General features: G+C 40.2%; 1 protein-coding gene across 1 annotated transcript; it reads left to right on the plus strand.

Moving 5' to 3' along the window:
• Window positions 1–262: 262 nt before the first annotated feature.
• On the plus strand, window positions 263–21,326 carry nckap1l (NCK associated protein 1 like). The gene is made up of 31 exons (XM_085457714.1): window positions 263–424; window positions 1,582–1,692; window positions 2,087–2,179; window positions 4,854–4,910; window positions 5,219–5,361; window positions 5,736–5,826; window positions 6,233–6,370; window positions 6,771–6,819; window positions 9,973–10,129; window positions 10,547–10,603; window positions 10,700–10,796; window positions 10,987–11,096; window positions 11,319–11,451; window positions 11,560–11,641; window positions 11,755–11,813; window positions 11,906–12,051; window positions 12,170–12,302; window positions 12,706–12,825; window positions 13,218–13,357; window positions 13,984–14,115; window positions 14,871–15,089; window positions 15,291–15,421; window positions 16,672–16,769; window positions 17,277–17,370; window positions 17,763–17,845; window positions 18,111–18,191; window positions 19,109–19,202; window positions 19,301–19,417; window positions 19,991–20,100; window positions 20,605–20,694; window positions 20,924–21,326. Exons 1-31 carry the CDS (start codon window positions 335–337, stop codon window positions 21,038–21,040), a joined length of 3,372 nt encoding a protein of 1,123 aa, XP_085313840.1. The 5' UTR covers window positions 263–334; the 3' UTR covers window positions 21,041–21,326.
• The last annotated feature ends 2,170 nt before the right edge of the window (window positions 21,327–23,496 follow it).

A 23,496-nucleotide genomic window follows, 5' to 3' on the forward strand; every position in this document is an offset into this window, starting at 1 on the left:
TGTTTTTTTTACAAAGCAAAAGGAGGTGATGAGCACTGCACACAACAAAGGAGTGCATCAGTGTAAGTTTAACAGTAAGATAACACCTTTTGCCATTAATTCACAAATCAGTATCATTTTTTCTTACAATTTTTTTTGCAGTTGTCATTTTGGCATATAATTATCACAACATGCGTAATTCACACTCTCTGCTCTGTCAGTTCCTGTCTCCACCTACACCATGTGACTTGTCAGAGGGTGAGGCACTTGTGTGCACTTGTTTCACAGGGTTCAACCGCTACGCAGGACTAGGCCAAGGCTTGGACGGAGGGAGAGGCATCTTGTGCCCAGAGCCATGGACTACCAGCAGAAACTGGCTGAAAAACTCACCATCCTCAATGAGAGAGGAAATGGGGTGCTGATACGAATGAACTACATTAAGAAGGTGAGGGGAAAAAGAGGAAGAGTTAAGAGACAAATGGTGTGAACTACAAAGAGGAGAAATAAGGAACTTCTTGTTCATTTTATTTATTTTGGTGTAAATATGAGTTATCAAATGATAAAAATGTATCTAAGAGCAAACACGTAAGCACACACTGATTCAGTGCTTAGCGGTAAATTCGATTTGAAGTTATTGTGAATCATTTTCCTTTCAGTTTCCTGACAACCTTTACAAAGCAGTGATAGGTTCACTGTACAGATCACATCCTTATAGCAACAATAAAAACAATAACAATGTTTGCTAATAGTTGCACGGAAGTAACAAACTTCAAACAGGAGCTATACCAGTACAGATGACATGAAATTTACAAATTCTCAAACTCAGGAGGGTTTTCTGAAGGTGGAGTTTAAACTCTGGCTATGAGATATAGAGATATAGAGATATAAAGATATAAACTATGAGCTGGGGGAACTGCTTTGTGTGTTTACTGGCTTTGCAAGATGGGAAAACTGTCAACTGAGGCTCTAGCTGAATGTATTTTTGAGGAGAGGAAGTGCAAACAGGAAGTTGGTCTGTGCTGTCAGTCAACTCAAATTTCAGTTACTTTGAACAAAAAGCTGTAAAACTCCCACAAAAGCAGTAAAATTAGTGAACAAATAAAAATATACGATCATTTTAGCCACATGTGTGTCGATAGCGTGAGTCTTGGCAATTGTAAAATGACTGGAGAGACTAATGGATTCACACCGACAACCAACACATTTCGAGAAACGGCATGCAGTTTGCATCCATGTGCATGCTATTCATCAAGGGGAAGTGGATAAACAGCTGAGACTTCAGCAAAACCCCAACAAATGCATTTTTCCACTTCTGCCCTCACACTTGTGAGCTTTGAGTGAAGCCTTTTGCTCTCAGCTTCTAAACAGCCCTGCGGGAACAGTTTTATGTTAATGATCTTGCTCAAGAGGTTGTTTAAAGGGGTAGTGAAAGCAAAGCCAAGTTACTTTAATTGTTTTCTTGTCATTGGCATTTTCTACCTATCGTCAAGCGGCTCTTAAAAATAAAAACAAAAAATAAAAGCTATGAAACTGAAATGTGAAAACATGACATAGAATAGATTGTACATGTTCCTGTCCTTAATCTCCACACCTCTCATCTAGACATGTGGAGATCCCAAACTGCGGCCCTCCTTCCTGACAGATAAGGCCATGGAATCTGCCATCAAGTATATCAACAAGAGATTCCCCAACATCGACTACAGGGGAAACATTGTAAGTGCAAACCGCTTTTGTTCAAGCGTATTTTTCCCCGAATGTTCGTCTCTATGTTTTTCTTCTTGTTTTGTCGGCTTGTGTTCATAAAGGTTCTGTTTCTTGAAATGAAAATGAAAACATCATTAAATATGCCAGAAAGTGCTTTGCTTGTGTTGTACCAGAAAGATTAACGTGCGAAAATGAAAGTTTGAGCTCTCGAGAACATAAAATTGATTTATGAAAGCAGCACTTCTGTGTTTTTTTGCAGTGCACTGTAAAGTATTTACCAATTTGCTGATGTTCTTTATGTATTATGTTCATGTATTTCTTGTAATTCATGAATCACTATCAACCACAGAGGAAGTTAAACATCACCTCACATCTAACCTCTGATGTCTCCATTATTGTTTAGCAAAATCTGACCAGCATCCAGCGACAGAAATCAGAAGTGCTGTCCAACACAACGAGCTACTATGAATCTTTCCTGGATGTCATTGAATTCAGGGTGAATATAGTTGTTTTTCATCATCTCACATTCATTCACATTTAAAATCTCACAGTTGTTTTTTGATATTGAGTATGTTATTGAAACACAATATATGATAATTGAAAAAGTGAAAGTTAATCACACTGAAAATTACTTGTGCATCATTTCTTATGTAGAACTGTGAAGACATCTTGAGCTGCCGCTCATTTCTTTATATTTTGCTTTTAAAGAACCCGACTTTCTTATAATTTTTTTAAATTGTCTTGAGCAATAGTTCTGCAGGCTTTCTGGAGGTTATTCAGACTCTGTCATGGTTGTGCTGTGTGGCAGGCAGGATGTAGGCCCCAAATGCAGGATACAGACAGAATAATTAACAAAAAGGCAGCAGCTTTATTGCTGGAAAATACACACTAACACTAGGTACATAATCACTGAAAAAGAAACAAACAAAAGATTAACTTGAACTAAGAATCATGCACTTAACTACAAATGACTAGACAACTTGACATCATATGATGTGGCCAGGGAACCTGGCACTTATGCAGGAACACACAGCAAATGAAGAGGACGCAACAACAAACAGGGGAAGACTGAGGACTTAAATACACAGGCAGGATAATGAGAGGATGGGAAACAGGTGGAAACACAGCTGGGACAAATCAGACAAAAATAAGACAAAGGGGAAGCAAAACTGAACACACTAACATAGCATATGCACAGAGACACGGACTTGACACAGAGGCATGAGTGACTGGATATGAAATGTGGAACACAAGGAGGACACGGTGACTGAAACTAGAAGCTAAAAACAAATATAATGTGAACAGAAAACCATCAAGAGAACAAAACCATGACTAACAATAATTGAGGGATAGAAATTAAACACAAAACACTGGGCTACAGACCCAGTGCCGTGACAGTGCCTCTTAAAGTTTTTCTTTGGCTGCTTTTTCACTCATTTTCTGTTCCGTCCAGACGTTGTACCTGATCCCTTTCAGAGGAATACTTTTGTTTGTTAAGCCACGTAACATTGACCTATGAATCATTCAAGAATAAAAAAGACACATAAATCAAGGGCTGAACAAGCATCTACACATAAACCAATTTTTATCTTGTTGGAAAGAACAGCTTTTTCTTATGTCTTTAGTTGAATCTATAAAAAATACTAAAGATAAGCATAAAATCAAACCAACAAAATGAATCTCAAAGAAAATTAGCCAAAAACCTGGCACATATATGATGAAGTCCTCAAGAAACAGGAAAAAAATCCAACAGAGACCTGGATTAGAATCCGAGACGTGCACCTGGCTCTTCAGTTCATCCATCTACCAAAGTCCCATCAGATATCATGGTGGAACTGAAAATCAGTGAGAGTGATGAACTTAAATCTGGAAGGAGAAGATCAGCAGAGAGGTACAACAGCGAGTGTCCATAGTGATCTATAACACATGGTGGAGGCTCTGTCATAGTTTCAGCAGTGCTGTTGGGGATCTTGTGATTTCAGGCCACCATGGAAAGTCTCTGATTGACAACAGATGAATTTTTCAGCTTAGCAAACACACTGTGACCTGAACAGAAAAATATACAGTGGAACATTATCAGTCATGGACTGTCCTCCCCAGAGCCAGGACCTCAACATTACTGAGGCAGCGTGGGATCATCGGGAATGGAACAAAGGGCATCCAGAATCCTAAGAGGACATTTGTGATGTCCTTTGAGAAGCCTGACCTATTCCTGAAGACGACTTAACCTCCTAGGACCTGGCGTCCACATATGTGGACATCACATTTTGGGTTATTTAGACCAAAATACTGAATTTTGCTCTAGAAGGGCCTGATAGCCACTTACGAGGACATTATACTGCTACTGTTCTATCAAAATTTTAAACGAATATCCTCATATTTGGCTCTTTTTTTTCCTTAAAAACAAAAATAAGGTTAAAAAAAAATCTGGTAATTCTTTGTTTTTACATTCATCGGGCCCCAAAATGACCAAATATCAAAGAAAAATTAAAAATACATGCCATGGAAGAGTTCGGGTCTTAGGAGGTTAAAGAAATTACAAGACAGTCTGAGAGATTTCAGCCTGTGTTGAAGAATAAAGGCGATCATACTGAATATTGACTTACAAGCTCTTTATATTTGTACAAACTCAGTTTTGGCCTTATTTGTGGTATTTCTATGTGTTCTTGCATACGGTTATAAATCGTTGAACCCATTTCCTGGTTTCATAGCAAAATATAGGATATAGAAGAAATGAGTGGTGGCTCAAGACTTTCACTCTACTGCATAAGAAAAGACAAACCTGAAAATAGAGCGCAGTGCCGGCGGTCGTAAACAGAGTGACGTTTGTCTCGTTGTTCGCTCTGCACATTCACTATTTCAGACCTTTTGTTATTAGAATACATTTACATATAGAGTGGTTTATTGTGACCTAAGAAAGAAATTGATTATATTGCATACACCGAGGGCAGTTAGCTCATTGTGGTTTTAACACCTTTCTCAAAATATTCATTTTTCTCTGTGTGGAGGTTGCAGCAATGCCAAGACATTCATGGTATTTGTAAGACTTCAATCATGATACAAATTATTCATGATTATAAAGTTTTCTTTAAACTTTATAATGACCAAAGGCAAATTTTCTTAATATGCAGGTCTGTCATTTGTAATCCAATCCTCCTTTTTCCATTCAGGACCATGTTTATGAGTTGCTGAACACCATAGACGCCTGTCAGTGTTTCTTTGATATAGTAAGTATTTACTCTGTGGGTAGTGTTTCGATGAAAACATTAAAGTTGTTACCTGTTCGCTTTGGTCACCAGTCACTCTGATACTGCTGCTGTGTTTCTTATTCCTGCAGCCTGATTACACATTGCACATTATGTTGCTTTTTCTTCTCACGCCCGAGCTTCATCTTCTTCTGCTATTGCCACATTTAAAATTGCACCTGTTCTTTATATTTCACACCAAACCCATCCAAAATAATCTTTTTGCCTTTAATATGTGATATCTGAAATGGAACGTAGAGCAAATGATGACACTAAAATTGTGATTTCAGACAACCAACTTTGACTTCACCAAAAACTACTTGGATCTGATCATCACGTACACCTCCGTTATCATCACGCTCTCTCGCATCGATGATAAGAAGGCCCTGGTGGGAATGTTCAACTGTGCCCACGAGATGACGAATGGAAGCAGGTGGGGAAAAGATGGACGCCTCAGCAAACGTCGTGCAGCTTTTTAAAGTGGCTGCAAACAATTTCAAGTGCTAAACGCTTCATCCACAAATACTCCAATTTTTCTAATCATTATAATACATTTGAATTTTAAGCATTAGTTACTACTTACTTTAAAAGCCGCACTTTGTTTGGCTAATGCAAGGCCATTTGCAGTAACCACAGTCTGAATTATTTCAGCAACTCCAAAGTAAGTCGCATAAAATATTACAAATCTAAATCAGATGTTTTTATTCTCATTAAAACCTTGTAAGTTGGATTAAAATAGTACTGTGCTGCACTGGTATTGCAGCTTTGCTGCTCTTGTCATGCCTCCACTGAATGTGACCCCTACAGTGACCCCTCCTACCCTCGGCTTGGCCAGATGTTTCTGGAGTATGATCATCCCTGGAAGAAGCTCACGGAGGAGTTTGGCCCTCATACAAAGGTAAATTCAAAAATGTGTCATTAGCTGTCCAAGTACAAAGGTAAACTTTAAATACAGTAAAGTATGCAAAATGCTAGTTCTTTTATATAAAAGGTGTTTTTCTTTTTTCCCTGCACCTGAACAACCCAACTTCTTTTATGCCTTCACCACTCTATGAAACAAAAACGTTTTATTATAGTTTGCCTTTTTCTCCACTATTTTGTTTTTCAATGATGAACCATTAAAAGGGTTTACTCATGGGTTATCTTGAAATATGCCCGTGTGCGTGCAACAAAACAAATTACCATTTATCAGGTTTTTAAAGCATTGCCTTCTCTCAGAATTTCGTCCTTTTGGCTTTTAAAATGTTCTCATATCCATCCGTCTTCCTCACTTGGTGTCCTTTGCACCTCTATCCCTCTGTCAGGCTGTGACAACAGCATTGCTTTCGCTGAAGATGGTCTACCCACGGAGGAACCTGCCAGCAGAGCAGTGGCGAAGCGCCCAGCTCCTCAGCCTGCTCAGTGCTCCAGCTGCCATGCTGGACTCAGCCTGTTGTGACACTGTGAGTCTCATTTCCTCTCATACCCTCAACTCCTGTTTTGAAATAGTGAGACGAGGTGTAGAGAAATATGACAATGTTTTACTACCAGCATAAGAGTGAATGCATTTATTCAGGTTATTTATGTGAGTTCTGTTTTTATTCTGCATCTTTAAAACACTTAATTATGAAAACTGTGTGCCTTTAGCTTTTTTCTGCTTATGCCCCAACTTTTTTTTATATTGAATATACTTTGTCTTGTATAAAAATCTACACTTTGGAAGGCAGCGAATACTCCTGCAAATGAAAAAGGACCAAAACACAGTATAGAAAAGGGATGTATAACAGCTGAAGTAAAGACTTTATTCATGTTGCCAACAGTAAATGAGTCTGTGGGAGTTAATAAGTTGGTTGTCTTCTACAGATGGCGTGCGAATACCTGTCTATGGAGACAATGGAGCGTTGGATTATTAGTAAGTGTTTCTATATTTCCAATTTAAATGTATTTGTTACAGAATTTAAGTGGTTTGAGAACCTATTGGATATACCCACATGTAACACACATGAGAAAAATGGGTGCACAGTAATAGTTAAGCCACCCCTCATTTATTTATGATTTTGTGAGGAAAATGGGAAATAGATGCAGTGATTTATAGAAACGTGCAAACATGAATGAAAACACAGCATGTAAGTTAAAAATTGAGTATGTACACTTCTAAGGAACCTGGGCTCTCTGTCTTGTCATTTCTTTAAGTAGTCTTCCTTCTCTCACCCCAAATGGTCGCGGCAGATGGCCCCGCCCCTCCCGGAGCCTGTTTTTCCTGGAGGTTTCTTCCTGTTAAAAGGGAGTCTTTCCTTTCCAATGTCGCCATATGGGGGTCATATGGTTGTCGTGTTTTCTCTGTTTCTATTATTATAGGGTCTACCTTACAATATAAAGCGCCTTGAGGCGACTGTGTTGTGATAAACAACACTGTAGAAATAAAGACTAATTTGAGGCTCTTCGAAGGGTTCAAAGCTCTTCTTTGGACGATGCCTGTCTTTTGTTCTGTTCTGTATTAAAATGATCCCACACTGCTCCAGTGATGTTGAGGTCCGGGCGCTAATTCAGCACACCTCAGCCTCTGTTCCCTGTTGCCCTTCATGAGAATGGCTTCTTGTCTTCCACAGACACCAATTCTAATGAAGGTTCAGCAAACAGCTGATGGTTAAACTGAAGCTCTAGATGCGTCTCTGAGGTCCTGTGTCATATCTTTGTTGGCTTTTTTTTTGCACCATTTCCTAAGATCGTGACTTTCAGATACTGTTTGTCTTCTGTAGATAGTAGTTTAATCAGGCCTGGTCCTTCTTTTGTAATTCACTTTTCCAGTTTCCTCATTTTTTTTTTAAGGACATACTGCACACCATCCCGGGACTAGCCAAGCTTTGGACTCATAGCACTAACGAGATGGTAACAAACTGTGTTTGTTCCCTAGGTATTGGGATACAGTGTAAATGTAAATAAAAACATGATTCAGTGATTTGCAAATCTCATAAACCCATTTTTATTCACATGTGGAACACAGAAAACATATCAAATGTTCCAACTGAAAAAATTACGAAAATAATAGAGTTAATTTTGAATAGGGTCATTTTTCCCCACTGTGCAGCACCACTCTTCTTTTAACAACAGTAAACATCTGGAGCTGAGGAGAGCAGCTGCTGAACTTTAGGAAGAGGAATGTTGTCCTGTTCTTATCTGATATTGGATTCCAGCTGCTCCACAGTCCTGGGTCTTTTTTGTTGTATTTCTCGGTTGGTGAAACGTCTGGAGACAGGCTAGTTCAGCACTCGGACTCTTCTACAGCATGAAGCCATGCTGCTGTATTAGATGCAGTATGTGGTTGTCATGATTCGGCTGTGTGCAGGCAGGAATTGGACCCAAACGCAAACTCAAGGGAAACAGGACTGAACTCAAAATGCCAGCTTTTATTGCTGAACAGAAAACTTTACCAAACCTAAACTGGGAAGATTCTAAGAAAACACACACAGGGAGCCGCAGAGAGAAACACACAGCATGAAGGAGGACACAATGCTGAACGCAGGAAGACAGAGGACTTAAATACACACAAGAAGTTATCAGGACAAGTGGCAACACATGGGGAAACAGCTGACACACATGAACATAATGACATCACAGGGGAAATGTAAAACTAAACGCAGGAACACAGGACCTCTTTCAAAATAAAACAGGAAACATAATGAAACACAGACGACATGAACTTAACAAAAGACATGAAACACATGAAGGGCAAGAAAGACTTAACACTAGGGTTGCCAACTCCTTGAAAAATAAATAGGGGACACCTCGTGGCCAGGGTTGGGCGACCCGATTGTCTTCACCTTTGCCAGTGTGGGGAATTTTTTAGCTCTTTTTCTTGTGTGTGAAATTATTTTTTTAACCATTTGATAAAGTGCGTCCCTTTTCAGCTCAATACTTTTGTTTCCAAATACGGAACGATTCCGTTTTTCAAGGGACGGTTGGCAACCCTACTTAACACAGGGGTTGAAAACACAAAGGGAATGTAATAAACAAATGAACTTCACCAACTTAATGAGCTTAAACAAACATCAACTTCCAAATAAACTAAAACGCTGGGTCGACAGACCCAGGAACATGACAGCGGTTTAACATTGTCGCACTGAAATAAAGTCTTCCCTGAAAAAGTCATTATCTGGATGGGAGCATATGTTGTTCTGCATTGTTGGTGCCTTTCTAGATGTGCAAAATGCCAATTTCACAGACACTCATAACACTCATAACCATCAGAAATGCAGACTTTTGAACTGACCTTGACATCAAGATGGTTTCTCTTCTCTTTAGTCCAGAGGATGTGGTGTCCATGTTTTCCAGAAAGAATTTCAGATTTTGATTCCTCTAACCCAAAGCTTTCCACTTTGCCTCAGCCCATTTTAATGACTTCTGGCCCAGAGAAGAGGGCAGATGGGGGTATCCATCTATCCATCTGATAGAGGCTTAACCTGCATTTGTGTGAACTGTGTCCACAGACAGTGATTTCTGGAAGTGTTCACGAATCATGCTCGTTTTTAATGAAGGGCCACCTGAGAGCCCAAACATCACGAGCACCTTATTTTAAATTTTGGCCGTGGTTTTGCACACAGAGATTTCTCCAGATTCTTGGAACCTTTTGATGTTTTTATGTAATCTTTGTGAAAGTTTTGAAATTTTACGTTAAGGAATATTATCCTGAAATTGTGCCACAGTTTGTGGATGCACTTTTTTGTATACTGGTGAATCTCTGTCTATCATCAACCCAGTTATGTTACAGAGTGTGGGAAATTTACCTTATTAGTTGTAAAATGCTCCTTCAGCTGTAGCTTTAGCATCAGTTATTTCTTCTATGATTTTCTTACCCACATTCCAGCTTTTCCAAGATGTGTTCTTGCCGTTAAATTCATACTTGCTATCTTAAAACGATACATTTTCTCAGCTTAAATATCAGATACTTTTGGGAATTCAAGTTGTGAAAAGAAAGAAAAGAAAGAAATATGTAACATAGTAACTAGCAGTATTCCTTCAGTTGTGTAGACTGTTTGATGACAGTTGCTAACTGTCCTTCCTGTAGTTGGCTTCCTGCTGTGCCACAGCAGCCTTAATTCAAACCAAGCCTCCCAGGAGCTGTGGAAGATGGGCCTGCGAAGCGGCATCTACCTGACCCTCACCAGAGATGAAGTCCTCAACATACACAAAGTGTCAGAGGACCTCTTCGACAACATTAAAGGGTATGCAGCCGATGCTGCTATAGTGTACTCTGCATTGGGGACTGTGAGAAAAAGCCCCTAATTAAGAAATCAGATCATGGGTATGAGATAATGCTATTCTGAGATTTCAAGCTGTCAAAGCTGACGACCAGAGCAGATTGGCTCCTTAACAGACTCGCACTGTAATTGAAATTAGGAATAGAGGGATAAAAGGTCAACAAGAAATGATAAGAAACAGATCTTTCTGTGATTGTGGTGTGATTTGCAGTATAATGTTTAGAGTATCCTCTTGATTTATAGTGCAGTATCTTTTCATATATTAATTTCTAATAAAAACTGAGACTGAGGTTAACATGAAGCTAATAAAGAAAATGAAGACACTTTGTCATTATCGCAGCAATATTTGATCTTATTAACATGTTTTTTCTTTTTCATCAGATACAACAAACGAATTGCAGACATCAAGGAATGCCGTGAGCATGTTTTAGTCAATGGGTAAGCCTGGCAGGAGACGGCATGTTTTTATTTCATATATTTTATCTGTGACATGAGCTATAACACCAGTAACCTTGTGTATTTTTCTCTGGATAGCGGGGCCATGCACAGAGAGAGGCGGCATTTCCTCAGAGGGGCATTGAAGGAATTATGTAAAGTTCTGGAGGATGAGCCTGGACTTCTGGGACCTAAGGTAGACCAGTAACGTCGTTATTGCAAGATCTTTCACAAAGACACATTCACATTGTGATAATTGGCCGTAGACATCACACATCCAGCAGTCTCACATTTCATGGTAATTTAACTGCTACCAAACCAAATCTGAAACTTTTTCCTAACATTCATTTTTCTTCTGTGTTCTGTGTGCCAATCAAATCCCCAAGGCGCTGTTTGTCTTCATGGCTCTTTCATTTTCCCGTGACGAGATCCTTTGGCTCGTCAGACACTCTGAGAATATGCCAAAGTTAAAGGTTCCCGAGGACTACATTGACAAGTAAGTGCAGAGAAAGTAAAGCGTGGCTATGGGCTGCTGTAGCTGCTAGTGATGCTGACGCTGGGCAGAGATCAGCAGCAGTGAAATAAATGAGGCATGCCACTCACAAAAAAAAACCTTTTTTGATTTGATACTGTATATCTGATCATGGCTTCAACTTTCAAATGACAGTTTTCTGTGTCCGTTCATTCTTTTCACAATTTTTTTTTTTACATTTTCCAGTCAGCTGGCTGAGTTGCTGTACTACATGGAGAAATTAAGAGGTCTAATGAGAAAGTACAACAACGTAGTTCAGCGTTACCATGTGCAGTACCTGGCACAGTTTGATGCCTTAGTTCTCAACGACACCATACAGGTACCTGAACGTAGGAGTATGTGTGTGAATATAAAGCAGTAGTTTAAAGCACACAGTGTTTTTTTTTATTAGAGTGTTTATTAGAGTATTTTCTTTTTTCCATCGTAGAACATGTACGTGTGTCCAGAGGAGGAGTCAGTCCTAATGAGCTCGTTTGTTTCAACTCTCTCTGGTCTCTCAGTCAAACAAGGTAATCAAAATCATTACTGAGCATTTACCTGTGAATAGACAAGGAAACAACCAAATAAAGACACTTATCAGTAACCAGAATTATAATGACCATGACTGGCTTTTCCCCTGCAGTGGACAACAAAGAGGAGTTTGATTTCAGGGCTCTTAGACTGGACTGGCTAAGATTACAGGTAAGCAAGTTTAATGCATAGACTGTGATGTAGAGTTCAGGTAAAATGCATGTTTGCAGCAGAAATCAGCGTCGCATCTTCATCTTTTTTAGGCCTACACAAGTGTGAATAAGGCCCCCCTTCCGCTAAAGGACTATCCCGACTTGGCAAAAGTGATGAACTTGACGCAGTTTCACACGAAGATGGTGGACGCTGTAGAAGAAATGCTGTATGAGACATCTGAGCTGTCCATCTTCTGGTCAGTCTTCTCTTCTCTTCTCTTCTCTTCTCTTCTCTTCTCTTCTCTTCTCTTCTCTTCTCTTCTCTTCTCTTCTCTTCTCTTCTCTTCTCTCACAACTCTTTTTTCTGTTTTACAGCTTCTACCCTCGTGTCTTTGAGAAGATGTTTACCCAGAGCAGCGAGGAGGTGACCATGAAGCGTTACCTCATGGCCTTCCCTTTGGCCTGTGCTCACTTCAGTCAGAGTGGAGACCCTCTCTGCCCAGAAGAGGTCAGTGTTCAGTTATCTTGCTGAGGAAGCTATAAATCACCAGCTAAAGGTGGTGAGGACAGCAGACATGATTGTTGATTTGTAGCTCTCGTGGTGAATCGTAGTTTATGACTGCTATAGCATGCATTATACATTGATGACAAAGTTAATAATTTTACACAGAAATCGAGACCTCTTTTTGTTGTGACTAAATGAGTGCAGATTTGTGCATTGTCTTTATCTACACTCTTTCCCAGCTCAGTCTGCAGTACTTAAGTTGATTAAAACAGCTCATTCAACAGTGTAGAGGTATTTGTGCTTTGACAGGTACCTGTCTGTATGTTTGCACATACCTTCCTCCATGTTCTGTGTTTTGTGTGCCAGCACACACACACACACACACTTGTGTTTCTTGTGTCTCCAGGTACAGGCAATGGAGAAGAGAAGTCTGCGCCTGTGTGTCACCTTCTTGGAGCAGATAGCCAAGCAGACCAGCACTGTTGTGTTAGAGATATGTGCTGAGCAGCGCAACCTCTGCGATCAGGTGAAGTCCCAGTCTATTTCAGGCTTTAAAAAACTAATTATCTAACAGATTTGCCCTGCCAAAATCCATATCCAAATGTAATCACACTTGCCATAGCTGGAGGCAGGGAACAGACTTGGGAATTTGAATAAAATGATAAGGCAGGTCTGCATTTCTGGATTTGATTAAGTCATGTTGTTTCTTTAATCCCTTGAGAAAAATGTGATGAAACGGTTACTTTTTGACAAGATTTCTGCAATGCGAATGAAAAGTTGCATAATGTGTTTTTGAAGATGTCACTTTATATTTGCATGGATTTAATTCTACCACCCTCCTTCTCTCTCTTTCTCAATCTGTCTTTGTCTTTCTCCTTTCTTTTTTTGCATGCATTTTCCTACTTGATAACCCCTCAGCTGCTGCCGAAGCACTGCGCGGAGACCATCAGCGCTGCCCGATACAGAAAGCAAAAAAAGCAGATGCCAAAAAAAGGAGAGGTCCAAAAAGAAAAGCCAGGCGCTGAGAGCCTCAGGAAAGACAGGACGGTCGCTAACAAGTCAGCTTTCTTTTTGTTTGCCCTGATTATTTTCATCTCTTTCTCAACCATATGATTTGTTTTCACCTCTTCTGAACCGGCAGATGGTTTGAGTATGTCTAAATGAGTTTAGCTGACGCACCCCTATTACCCTCTGGAAATGCTTTTTTTTTTCAGCAGAGCTCGTTGAAGTCAAAGAGCAGTTGCATAATCACGCAAGAGAATCGGATCAAATCAGTTCTTTCACTGCCTCGCAAATTTCTTGCTTTTAGTTATTAGGAAAAGAGGATGAAAGTACTCTTTCGCAAGGTGTAATTGATTTTGGACTTTAAGTCCCTCTGAGGTGAATCAGTCAGGTGCTGAGTCAAGCCTTTAAATGTGAAAAACGAAGCACCGTCGCCCTTTAGATAGAACACACAGCACTGTTTTACTGGCATTACATTTTATTTCAGTGTTTTCAGCGTCTGATCACATCGTGTAAGTAGCCAAATTTAGAAAGCTCATTAATAAAGTTGTAATTCTGTCAATTCATTTTTCCTCCCCTCAGCCTCAGCTTACACATAAACCAGATATGTTTTACAGTGTTATTGTTGAATATTTGTCTTTACAATTATACCCTCCCTTCTCTCTTGCCTCCTTTTTTCTAGCATGGACAAGCTGCACCTGATGCTGACAGAGCTCTGCTCCTGCTACAGTCTTTGCGGTGACTTTGTTGTTTTCGACCACATCGTTGTCCCTACAGAGTTCCTCATATCTCAACTTGAGACGCGTCTTTCTGAGTATGTGGGGATACGGGTTTTTATATACGAGCACGTGGGAGCAGAAATCTAATGCTCACAATTGCTTTAATTGCAAAAAAAGATCTAATGTTAATTTATGCTATGCAAATGTAACATTGTGCATATCAACACAATGCTCACTATATGTTAAAATTAGTTGAATGGGAGCTGCATGCATTCTGTTTAGAAGTGTCACCTCTATTATGAATAGAGCTTGCAGAAGTATTAAACCTAAAAAGTAATAATTTTTTTGCAGGACTTGACAGAGAGCAGAAAAAACCAGCAAGCCTTTGATTTTTCATTTGGCTCTTGTAAAGTGCCTTCTCCATCTCTGTAGTGAGCCCCACTTTCTCATCATTACAAGCTGTGTTCTACCAGCTTAAAATCTCAGAAGAGATTCATCATGTCCCTTGCTCTGTATCATTTCAGTGCTTATTGCTGTTTAGATTAGATTTTGGTACCAGGGTAACCCAGTGTTTCTCTGTATATACTTCACTCAGTCTCGCTGCCTTAGCTGATGATTATCAGCGCACTTGACGATTGGCATGCTTTCAGTGATTAGTTGAAACTGTAAATAACGTCAAGGACAGAAAGTGAGAGAATGAAGGTCTTACAAAAAGAGAAAACTGACAGCGAAGCCCTGGAGCAGCGCCGAGTCACCATGGCTCGTTTAACCCATTTTAAGGTCCCATCTGTCCACCCTCAGTCCACTTCAGCCCAATGACAAGTGACGTTGGTTAAACATGTTTCTCCAGAATCATCGTGAGAATGACCAATTACAACCAGACCACCCAGGAGATTACCCGTCCCTCTGACCTCCTGGCAGGGATAAGAGCCTATGTAGCCAATCTGCACAGCCTCTCGTGCTACATCAATGTGGACGTCACCCGGCTGGTGAAGAGCGTACTGCTGCAGCAAACTCAGCCACTCGACTCCCACGGAGGGCAGACTATTACAACTCTCTACACAAACTGGTCTGTCTCATGTATAGGTGTATCTACTGTACTTAAACACACATATCAAAATACAGTGATTCATGTATAAAGTATATTAATTCCTGGACACTTGTAGGAAATGCATTACAAACAGAAACCCACTTTGCATACAGGTAAATCCTGCTGAGCTTCTATCACTTACCATATGTTTCTTGTTTTGTGGGTTTTCCTTTTATCCAGGTTCCTCGAGAGTCTTCTGCGCCAGGCTAGCAACTCCCTCATCGTCCACTGTCCTACGCTGCACTGCTTTATGAGCCAGGTTACTGACACGGAACCAAGTTTCAGAGCAGAGGAGTTCTCAGATATATCAGGTCAGCCTGGAGTTTGATTATTATAATTTAAAAAATTGTCCTACAAGCTGTGCCTTTTGCAGATTTTTGTGCTATCGCCTTCTTTTCACAAAAAATAAAAGTGAAAGTGAGGGTAAAAAAAAAGAATGTGGTAATGATGTATTTGGAAATATATTGTATAGTCTTATATTGCCCGGTTTGTTACGGGCTGGTAATTCAGAAGACATTTATCAGTGACTTGCAGGCCGTAGTATCCATAGCAACATATCCAACTTTTTATTATGAGCTTGTCACGCACTCGGTTCCTGTACTTAAGCTACAGTAGCCTGAATAATTTCAGTCACTTGGGTGTAATCTGAAAGCAGATCCCCCAGCTGACACTTTTTATCCTGTGACAAAGGACACGTTTTCATTTATTTATTTTTTTATCTTTTATTGGTTTTTGCCAAACCATGTTTGTATGCCTGATAGACTCAAAATAATTCCCCTGTGGAAGTTTAGTGATGGTGATTCCAGAGTACATGAGATGACTCACACTGTTTAGAAAAATCACGTATGTCTCGTCGACTGCTGTGACGGCATGCAGAGGAAGCGCTATTGCACAAGAGGATGTGGAGCTTGTCACTGCGGCGGTGTGAAGTACTTTCTTGCACACGCTGTGTCATGCAGTTTATTCTGGCCCTGCTTGGATAATTTGAATTGCAGTATTACTTATCATCTCATCCACTTTTCCCTCCATACCTCATAATTATTCCAGCATGTCTCTCCTCCACACAACCTCCGGGTCCACCTCCACACCACCCCGCAGGAGTAATGTACCTCTTTATGACTACACTAAGGCTATATGCACTTCGCTAAAGACCTCGGCTCATGCATGCAAACATGTGCAGGATACAAAACACCCCCCCCCCCCCCCCCCCCACACAATGACATCTTTGTTCTCTATATTTACTCCTCAGTGAGTATCTGTTTGCCTCTGAGTGAGTCACTTGCCTGTCCATGAACTATTTCCAATTTCAGCCACACACATCCTTATTTGTCCGTGTTCATTCAGAAGTCAAGTCGAGTGAACGGCCTAATAGCTGCAGTTGTTTCTGTCTCACTGACTCAGTTACACTCACAAATCAAATTTAAGCAGTGTCTTTTCTCATCTCCTCGAAACAAATACATCTTCATCTAAGCTTTCTTTTGTGAATCTGGCACCGCTTTAAACTGCTGTTGATCCCTTGCTTTTCACTATCCTTAAATTGTTCGTATTAACCTCTGAACAGAGTTACAGGCTCTGGCAGAGCTAATTGGTGCATATGGCCTGAAGTTTCTGAGCGAGAACCTGATGTGGCACATCACCTCTCAAGTCACTGAGCTTAAGGTACAGTATGAATCAGTGCAAATGTTTCAACGATTTTATTGTTTTCTTTTAGTATTTCAGTAAATGAGCATATTTTGTTTTAGGAAAGCACAGGTTTGGCTTTCATATCAGCATTTACTGCTTACGTCAGCATTTTTTGCTTTTGCTGATTGTGTGTATGCGGCGCACACAGTGCAGCAAGTGCAGTGCACTGTTTTTATGTCTTGCATAAAGGCTTTTGAGGTCTGTTCACCAAGTTGTTTCAGTTCTCCTTGGTGGCTTTTCTGTAGTCTAGCAGAGAGACAGACCACTAATAACACTTGTCTTCGCTCATGCTTTGGTGGAGAAACAATAGATTCTCACACATGAGAGAGGGGTTAATGCAGCTGTACTGGTGTACTGGCTCACCACTTTACACCTATGATTGAAATGAAACGATGCTGCCACACAGCTCTTTCACACCTTTGACCTCTCCCTGTTTTAACATCCAACTGTTAGCACTTATTTTGCTTCCTTCTCTGCTGGTAGAAAATGGTGGTTGAGAATATGGATGTCCTGGTACAAATGAAGAACAACTTTGACAAACCTGAGGAAATGGTCAATCTGAAAAAGAGGCTGACAGGTGAGAACTGGAGGATGGAGCACAGCGAGGAGATAACAATTTAACAATGTACATATCCACACAACAACGATAAGTGGAAGACAATGGATGGATGGATGGATAATAATAATAATCGTGATAATATTAAAAATATACTGAACAGGAAATAAAAACTCTGTGTATAATCTTGTAAGTTGACCACCTTTACCTGAGTGGCATTCTTGTCCCAGTTTCACAAGTTCACCTGTTATAGTTTATAATAGCATGTTCACTTGAGCCATGATTAGCGACAGAATTGCCCACAGTAATGTAAACCATGGATTGTCTGCTCGTTCTACTTGTGCTTGAGTATGCATGAAACGCTGCAGGAGCACAGCTGTAAACCCCCCGATGTCCTTTATACGCACCTCTAGGTGGAGAGAACGTGCTGAAGAGGATGACCATCATCGGTGTGATTCTGTCCTTCAGAGCCATGGTCCAGGAATGCCTGAAAGATGTAATGTCCAACAGGATTATGATAAAATAACTTATCTTATGATGAAATTGATTAGAATATAGTTTAGATTCACTTCATTTCAAGGTTTTTTTCCCCATGATTCGTATAATTTTACACTAAAACGGCATTTCTTCTGCACTAGAATGAAGACTACACATGATAGATGAATAATAACTTCTCGAAAAAAGCTCTTAATATAAAAAGGTGTTTTTCTTTCTTGAGATATGATCTCAGTAATATTTCATCATATAACTCTATAATTTAGATCCTGCATAAACACTGCCCCTACCTGACGGGACCCATTCAGTGCCTGAGAGACTTCAGCAACCCTGAAGCTGACATCCAGGTAAATCCCAGCTTTTACCCTACAGCTAGAAAAACACATCCATATATGGAGATCTCACTCAAGAACGAATGTGTAGTAATCAAATTTTCATGGCCTGTGAATCATCACATCGCAGCTGATCGACCTTGGGTTGTGTCACTGTGGAAAAAATGAACACTGTTATTGTATTAACACTCCAAATGCAATGCAGATGTATCATTATTTACTTGTTTATGAGTATAGAATATAGCATGTACGGGTGCTCCATAATTTATATATTAAAATAACAGATGGAGAACAACAGTAGATCTGAGCTGGGGAGCTTAAAGAAACAACATTTTGGTAAAGTACCAAACATATTAAATTCCTTATCTCCCTCTGGACCAATCTGTGTGACTGTGACTCATGAACTCTCCCTCACTTTACTTACGTCTGGCTTCTGATTGAGGCTTGACAGCCGTGCCACAGTCCGGGGCCAGGATAACCCCAAAGACGTCAGCAGCCCCCTCATGCCTCTGTGAGAGAGTCTGATTGCTGCTGCAGCGTTGCTCTCTGAACCACATCAGTGGAAACATTTTGCCCAGACAGGCCAACCATGCATGCAACCAGAAATAGGGCAAGATCAAACGCCGTGTGTCAAGACAAAGACATCCACTGCCGACTTAGTGTAACTCCTTGGAAAGTAAACTGTTATTGCTGTGTTATGAAATGCAAAGCACAGATCAGGATCCCACAGTCTGCAGGAAATGCAGGAAATTTTAAACGTTTAAAATGAAGCATTAAATTTGAACTCTGACAAGCAAGTCATTAAATCATCGTTTTGTGTACCTAAAGGGGAAACTTTAGGGTAAAAAGGGAGATGCTGCATGCAAAGAAATTAAATGCACTCTATTCAAGCACCATCCACTTATTGTCTCTAATACTGTGTGACCTTACAGGTAACTCTGAGCATATATGAGCTGGCTTCTGCTGCAGGGCTACCATGTGATATCGATCCTAGCCTTGTTGCAGCTATTCGCAGCATGCAGACAGGTAACACTTAAACTATGATCAGCACCCCCGATATGGTGCATTGCACTTTAATGGCTTATTTAACTTTTTTCTTATACGTTTCACTTAAAAACCTGCAGATAACACATCCCCTGACGAGGAGCACAAGCTGTCCCGTTTGTTACTCGTCTACATTGCCGTGTCCCTGCCCCTATTAGCCCTCGACCCCAACTCGTTCTACAACCGAGAACACGGAGGTGAATATTTATTTGTTCCTTTCAGCTGCTTATCGTTTTTTGACCGAGATTATTCTCCAGGCTAATCTGTCCGTCTTCCTGTCATTATTTACCGGCTGCTGATAGTGTGTAAAAGAGGTACTCTGCCCTGAAACATGAGGCGTATTAGCATCTCTGTGTATCATACTTTCCAGTCTGGCATGGTCTGAAGCAAAGCATGTCAGTTAATGAGAAACACGTTTCTGTGAGGGACTTTTGTTTACAGATAACTTTGTCTGACGTGCATTGATACAGTTACTCTTGGCATGTGGCCCTGCTGACCCCAAGTGCCTGGCTCTGTGCCTAGACTAAAACATTAAGAGGAGCAATAGCTCAGATTTCCATCAAAGGGCAGAGTGGCATTTGTCACAGATTATTTTCTTTGCCTCGATTTTCCATTGACATGTTTGAAAAAAATGTGCCCTGTAAGCCAGAGGAAATATGCTCAGCATGCTTCCTCTTAAGTGTTCATTAAGTAAATTTTCCAAAACCGTTGGGCCTCAAATTCATCCTTTCTGTGGTAGTAATAGCTTTTTTTAATTTATATTTCTTTAGGCCACAACAACAACATCCACTGTTTAGCTAGAGCTATCAACCAGCTGGCTGCTGCCATGTTCACCATCCAGAACAAGAACATCGAGCAGCAGCTCAAAGAGTTTCTCCTGGTGAGTGACACAGATGCTGATTGTGATGTGGTTTGGACAAATACTGAATGATTTAAACCAATACTGAATAAATTAAATCCTGACTTTCACTATGTTTACACCCCAACTTTGAAAAGCTAATAAGTAAAACAACAAATATACAACACAAAAGATCAGTTAGACTGCCCGCACCATCATGCTGCATCTTTTTTATCAGACGTTGGCTGTTTTTTATGTGAAATGCTTGATGGGCTCTAAAAGTATTCTTAATAATTAAGTCTGCGAAGGAAAAAAACACACAAACAGTTCTTATCTCTCCTTACAACAAGTGGTGTAGGTGGAAATTGAGTCATAGCAAGAAATCATGAGAGCGGAAGGTTAGAAAACACTGAAACAAACGGCTTCACAGACAACACTCATCCAAGCTGATGCGTAGATTTTCAGCAAATGCAAAAGTCATATGGTGAAAGACAAATGAGGACAATTACAGCAAAAACGTCTTTTTGTCCTCGTGTCCTTCCACAGCTGGCCTCGTCCACGCTGCTTCAGTTGGGACAAAATGTGGAGAGAATGGAGATCAAAAACCGAGAGTCCATCTACCTGCTCCTGCACATGGTAGGTGTGGCAGCGTGTAGAGAATCATTCATGCGCTTTGAACTTACAGAGAGGAATCTGCAAGTTTATCATCTGACTAAATGGAAAAGCCTGTGGCTGTTAATTAGCTGAGGATTTTTTTCTCTTTACAATGACTGGTCAGACCTGCAGCGTCTTCTTTAATGCCTCTCTTCTTCAAAGCATTTATAATTGAACAATTAACGACTCCTTTTAAACCTCACTCACTTAGATCGTGGAGGAGTCTCCGTTCTTGAGCCAAGACATGCTGGAGAGCTGCTTCCCGTACGTTCTCCTCCGAAATGCCTACAGGGAGGTGTACAAGTCCTTCATTGTGACTCTGGGCTGAAGACCTTGTTAAAAATACTTTTCGTTTAACATTTATTCAGATTAATTTAATATGTGCTGTACTTTTTGACAATGTCAGTGTTATAGCGCTCAGTTTACATAATAACCTTTTAAAAAATCAGATGCATTTTGTAACATCCTCAGTATTATACTTTAGATACATCATGAGTACAATAATATATGTTTTTAAAATATAACCCCATCCAATCGTACATAAATCATTGCATACATAGATGCTGTATAACATTGTTTCTAACAACCTTTCCATGAATAAAGAGACAATAATACGCTTTTTGCCCTTTTTTCACGAGTATTCAACCCGAGTTCCTATTTCCAGTCTGTCCTCCATCCTCACTTGCCCTCATCCTCTCTCCCTGGATGATAGTCCTGTCCTCTCCATATTTCATGGACAGTTTAAATGATGCACTCCAGTTGTACGGAGCTGGAAGTGCTTGTTGCTAATTTTAGGTGGCCCTCACTGATTATATTTTTGCACTAACTATATTTGCCATGTCACACCATTCTTCCATTTTGCCCTCTCTTCGGTCTCCTCCCTGTCTATTCGGCACATGCTGCCGTTGTGTCTCTTTGGTTACCACAGTGGAGACGTGTGTGCTTGTGTGCGGTGTTTATGTGTACGTGCGCACACCGGGGACCGAGCCCTGTCACGGGAGCATGAGAGCTTCAGTCCCCACTATGAGGAACATTTATGGAGATGAATGTTCATGAATAAACTGCAAAATTATGAACAGAATTAATCTGTAAATGTGAAGAAATATTTTTCTGTGCATTAGACAGAAAAGCGGCCTTCCTTTCCTTTCATATTTTCATCACTTTTGTCCACAGAATAGCTACATATCAGGTGGAAGATTTGCTCATTCTTATTTCATCATGCTTCCCATTAAGCACCTACCCGCCTTGTAAGCTTCCTTTTCTATTTTTTTATTCTTCCTTATACTCGTAAAGATTTAATGGAGATTTTTCTTTGCCTGTGTAGTAGAGTGGCTCCTCTCTCTTCACTCAGTTTTGAAATAGAAGGTTTACAACACACTATAATGCTGCTATAACGTGAGCTAGATGCTGTTTGAAATCACTGGTTTAGGATTTAGCTTGTTTTATGAAAAATTTGATCAAAAGAACTTTTAAAAAAAATAATCCATAATTCATGGTAGCAGGCAAAGTGCAGGTTGAGCAAACCAGGAGCTAATTTGCTTTTATTTGTATTCTGAAAGATTAATTAAATGTCTGCTAGTGATTCAAAATTCTATATTTGTGTTTACCAGTACAATGAAAATGTAATCACACATAAAAACATGCTCTAAGAATGAGTGCTAATACCTTCGTGTCTTTTCTGCATAAGGAAACCTTGCATGCATATGAACTCTTCCCTTGCACAGCCTATCCTGAGCCCCTGAGGACATGGTGGAAACTCTGGTCCTGATATGAACACTCTCTTGCTGATTGTATTGGTGACGCAAAGCCTCCCCAGCTGAGCACTGAACACTAGGGGATTACACCCACACCCACATACTGTGCACACTGCAAAATACTGCTTACATACACAAGGAGCAGCATAGGTAACATAAACTAGCCTTATGTGCACATAAGGCTGGTTTACATCATGACATAATTGCACATGCTGTATTTACTTACAGAGGTGTAAGCCATTTCGTATCTCTCTTAAACCAACAAACACACACATGCAGCTGGTCTTCTGCAGCGGTGCAATCCAGAGGTCATGACACCAACGTGTAAGATACGTGGAGCAGCTGATCGAAATCTCAGCCTTATGACATGGAGGATAACACAGGGATGGTAAGGCATTTATTTATGTTCTTACCCTATGATCATAATTTCTGTAGATTCTGTGATTCTGTGATTGTGGAGTACAACACTGTTGATATGATGTATTTTTTTAATTTTCATAGTCTATTAATTGACGTTAATTGTCCCAAATTGCCAACCCAAAAATGATTAATTTATTCTGTCAAGTGTATAATTCAGATAGAGTGGAAGCACAGGTTAGGGGAGTAAGCATGTCGTGCACTGTATTGATCACCTGATCATAAAAATGATTTGTCCCTGTACCGTGTGGTCAGACATGTGTCTCTAGTTTCATTTGTCCACGTTGGGCTGATACGTCTGCCTTCACACCACTGCAGTGGGGGTAATATCTTTATTTATAGTGCTCGCTATATTTATGACATTTCTGGAAATCTTGCTAGGATTTATTCCATGATGGGTTTAAACTTCATGGGTGGATCAAAATTTTTATAATTCAATTATTATGAATTATCCATCAACCGGCTGGGACTGTTCTGTGTGAAGCATGTTCTGTGTGGATTTCCCGTCTTCCTCCCACAGTCCAAACACGTGGGCCATAGGTGTGAGTGTGACCTTGAAAGGTTGTCTATGTTAGCTCTGTGATAGACTGGCGCCCCGTGAAAGCTAGAATAG

The sequence above is a fragment of the Copadichromis virginalis genome, linkage group LG5 (assembly GCF_057382275.1).
Source record: "Copadichromis virginalis isolate Kocher_CV1m ecotype Utaka linkage group LG5, C_Virginalis_male_GT1.1, whole genome shotgun sequence".
NCBI classification, from domain to species: Eukaryota; Metazoa; Chordata; class Actinopteri; order Cichliformes; family Cichlidae; genus Copadichromis; species Copadichromis virginalis.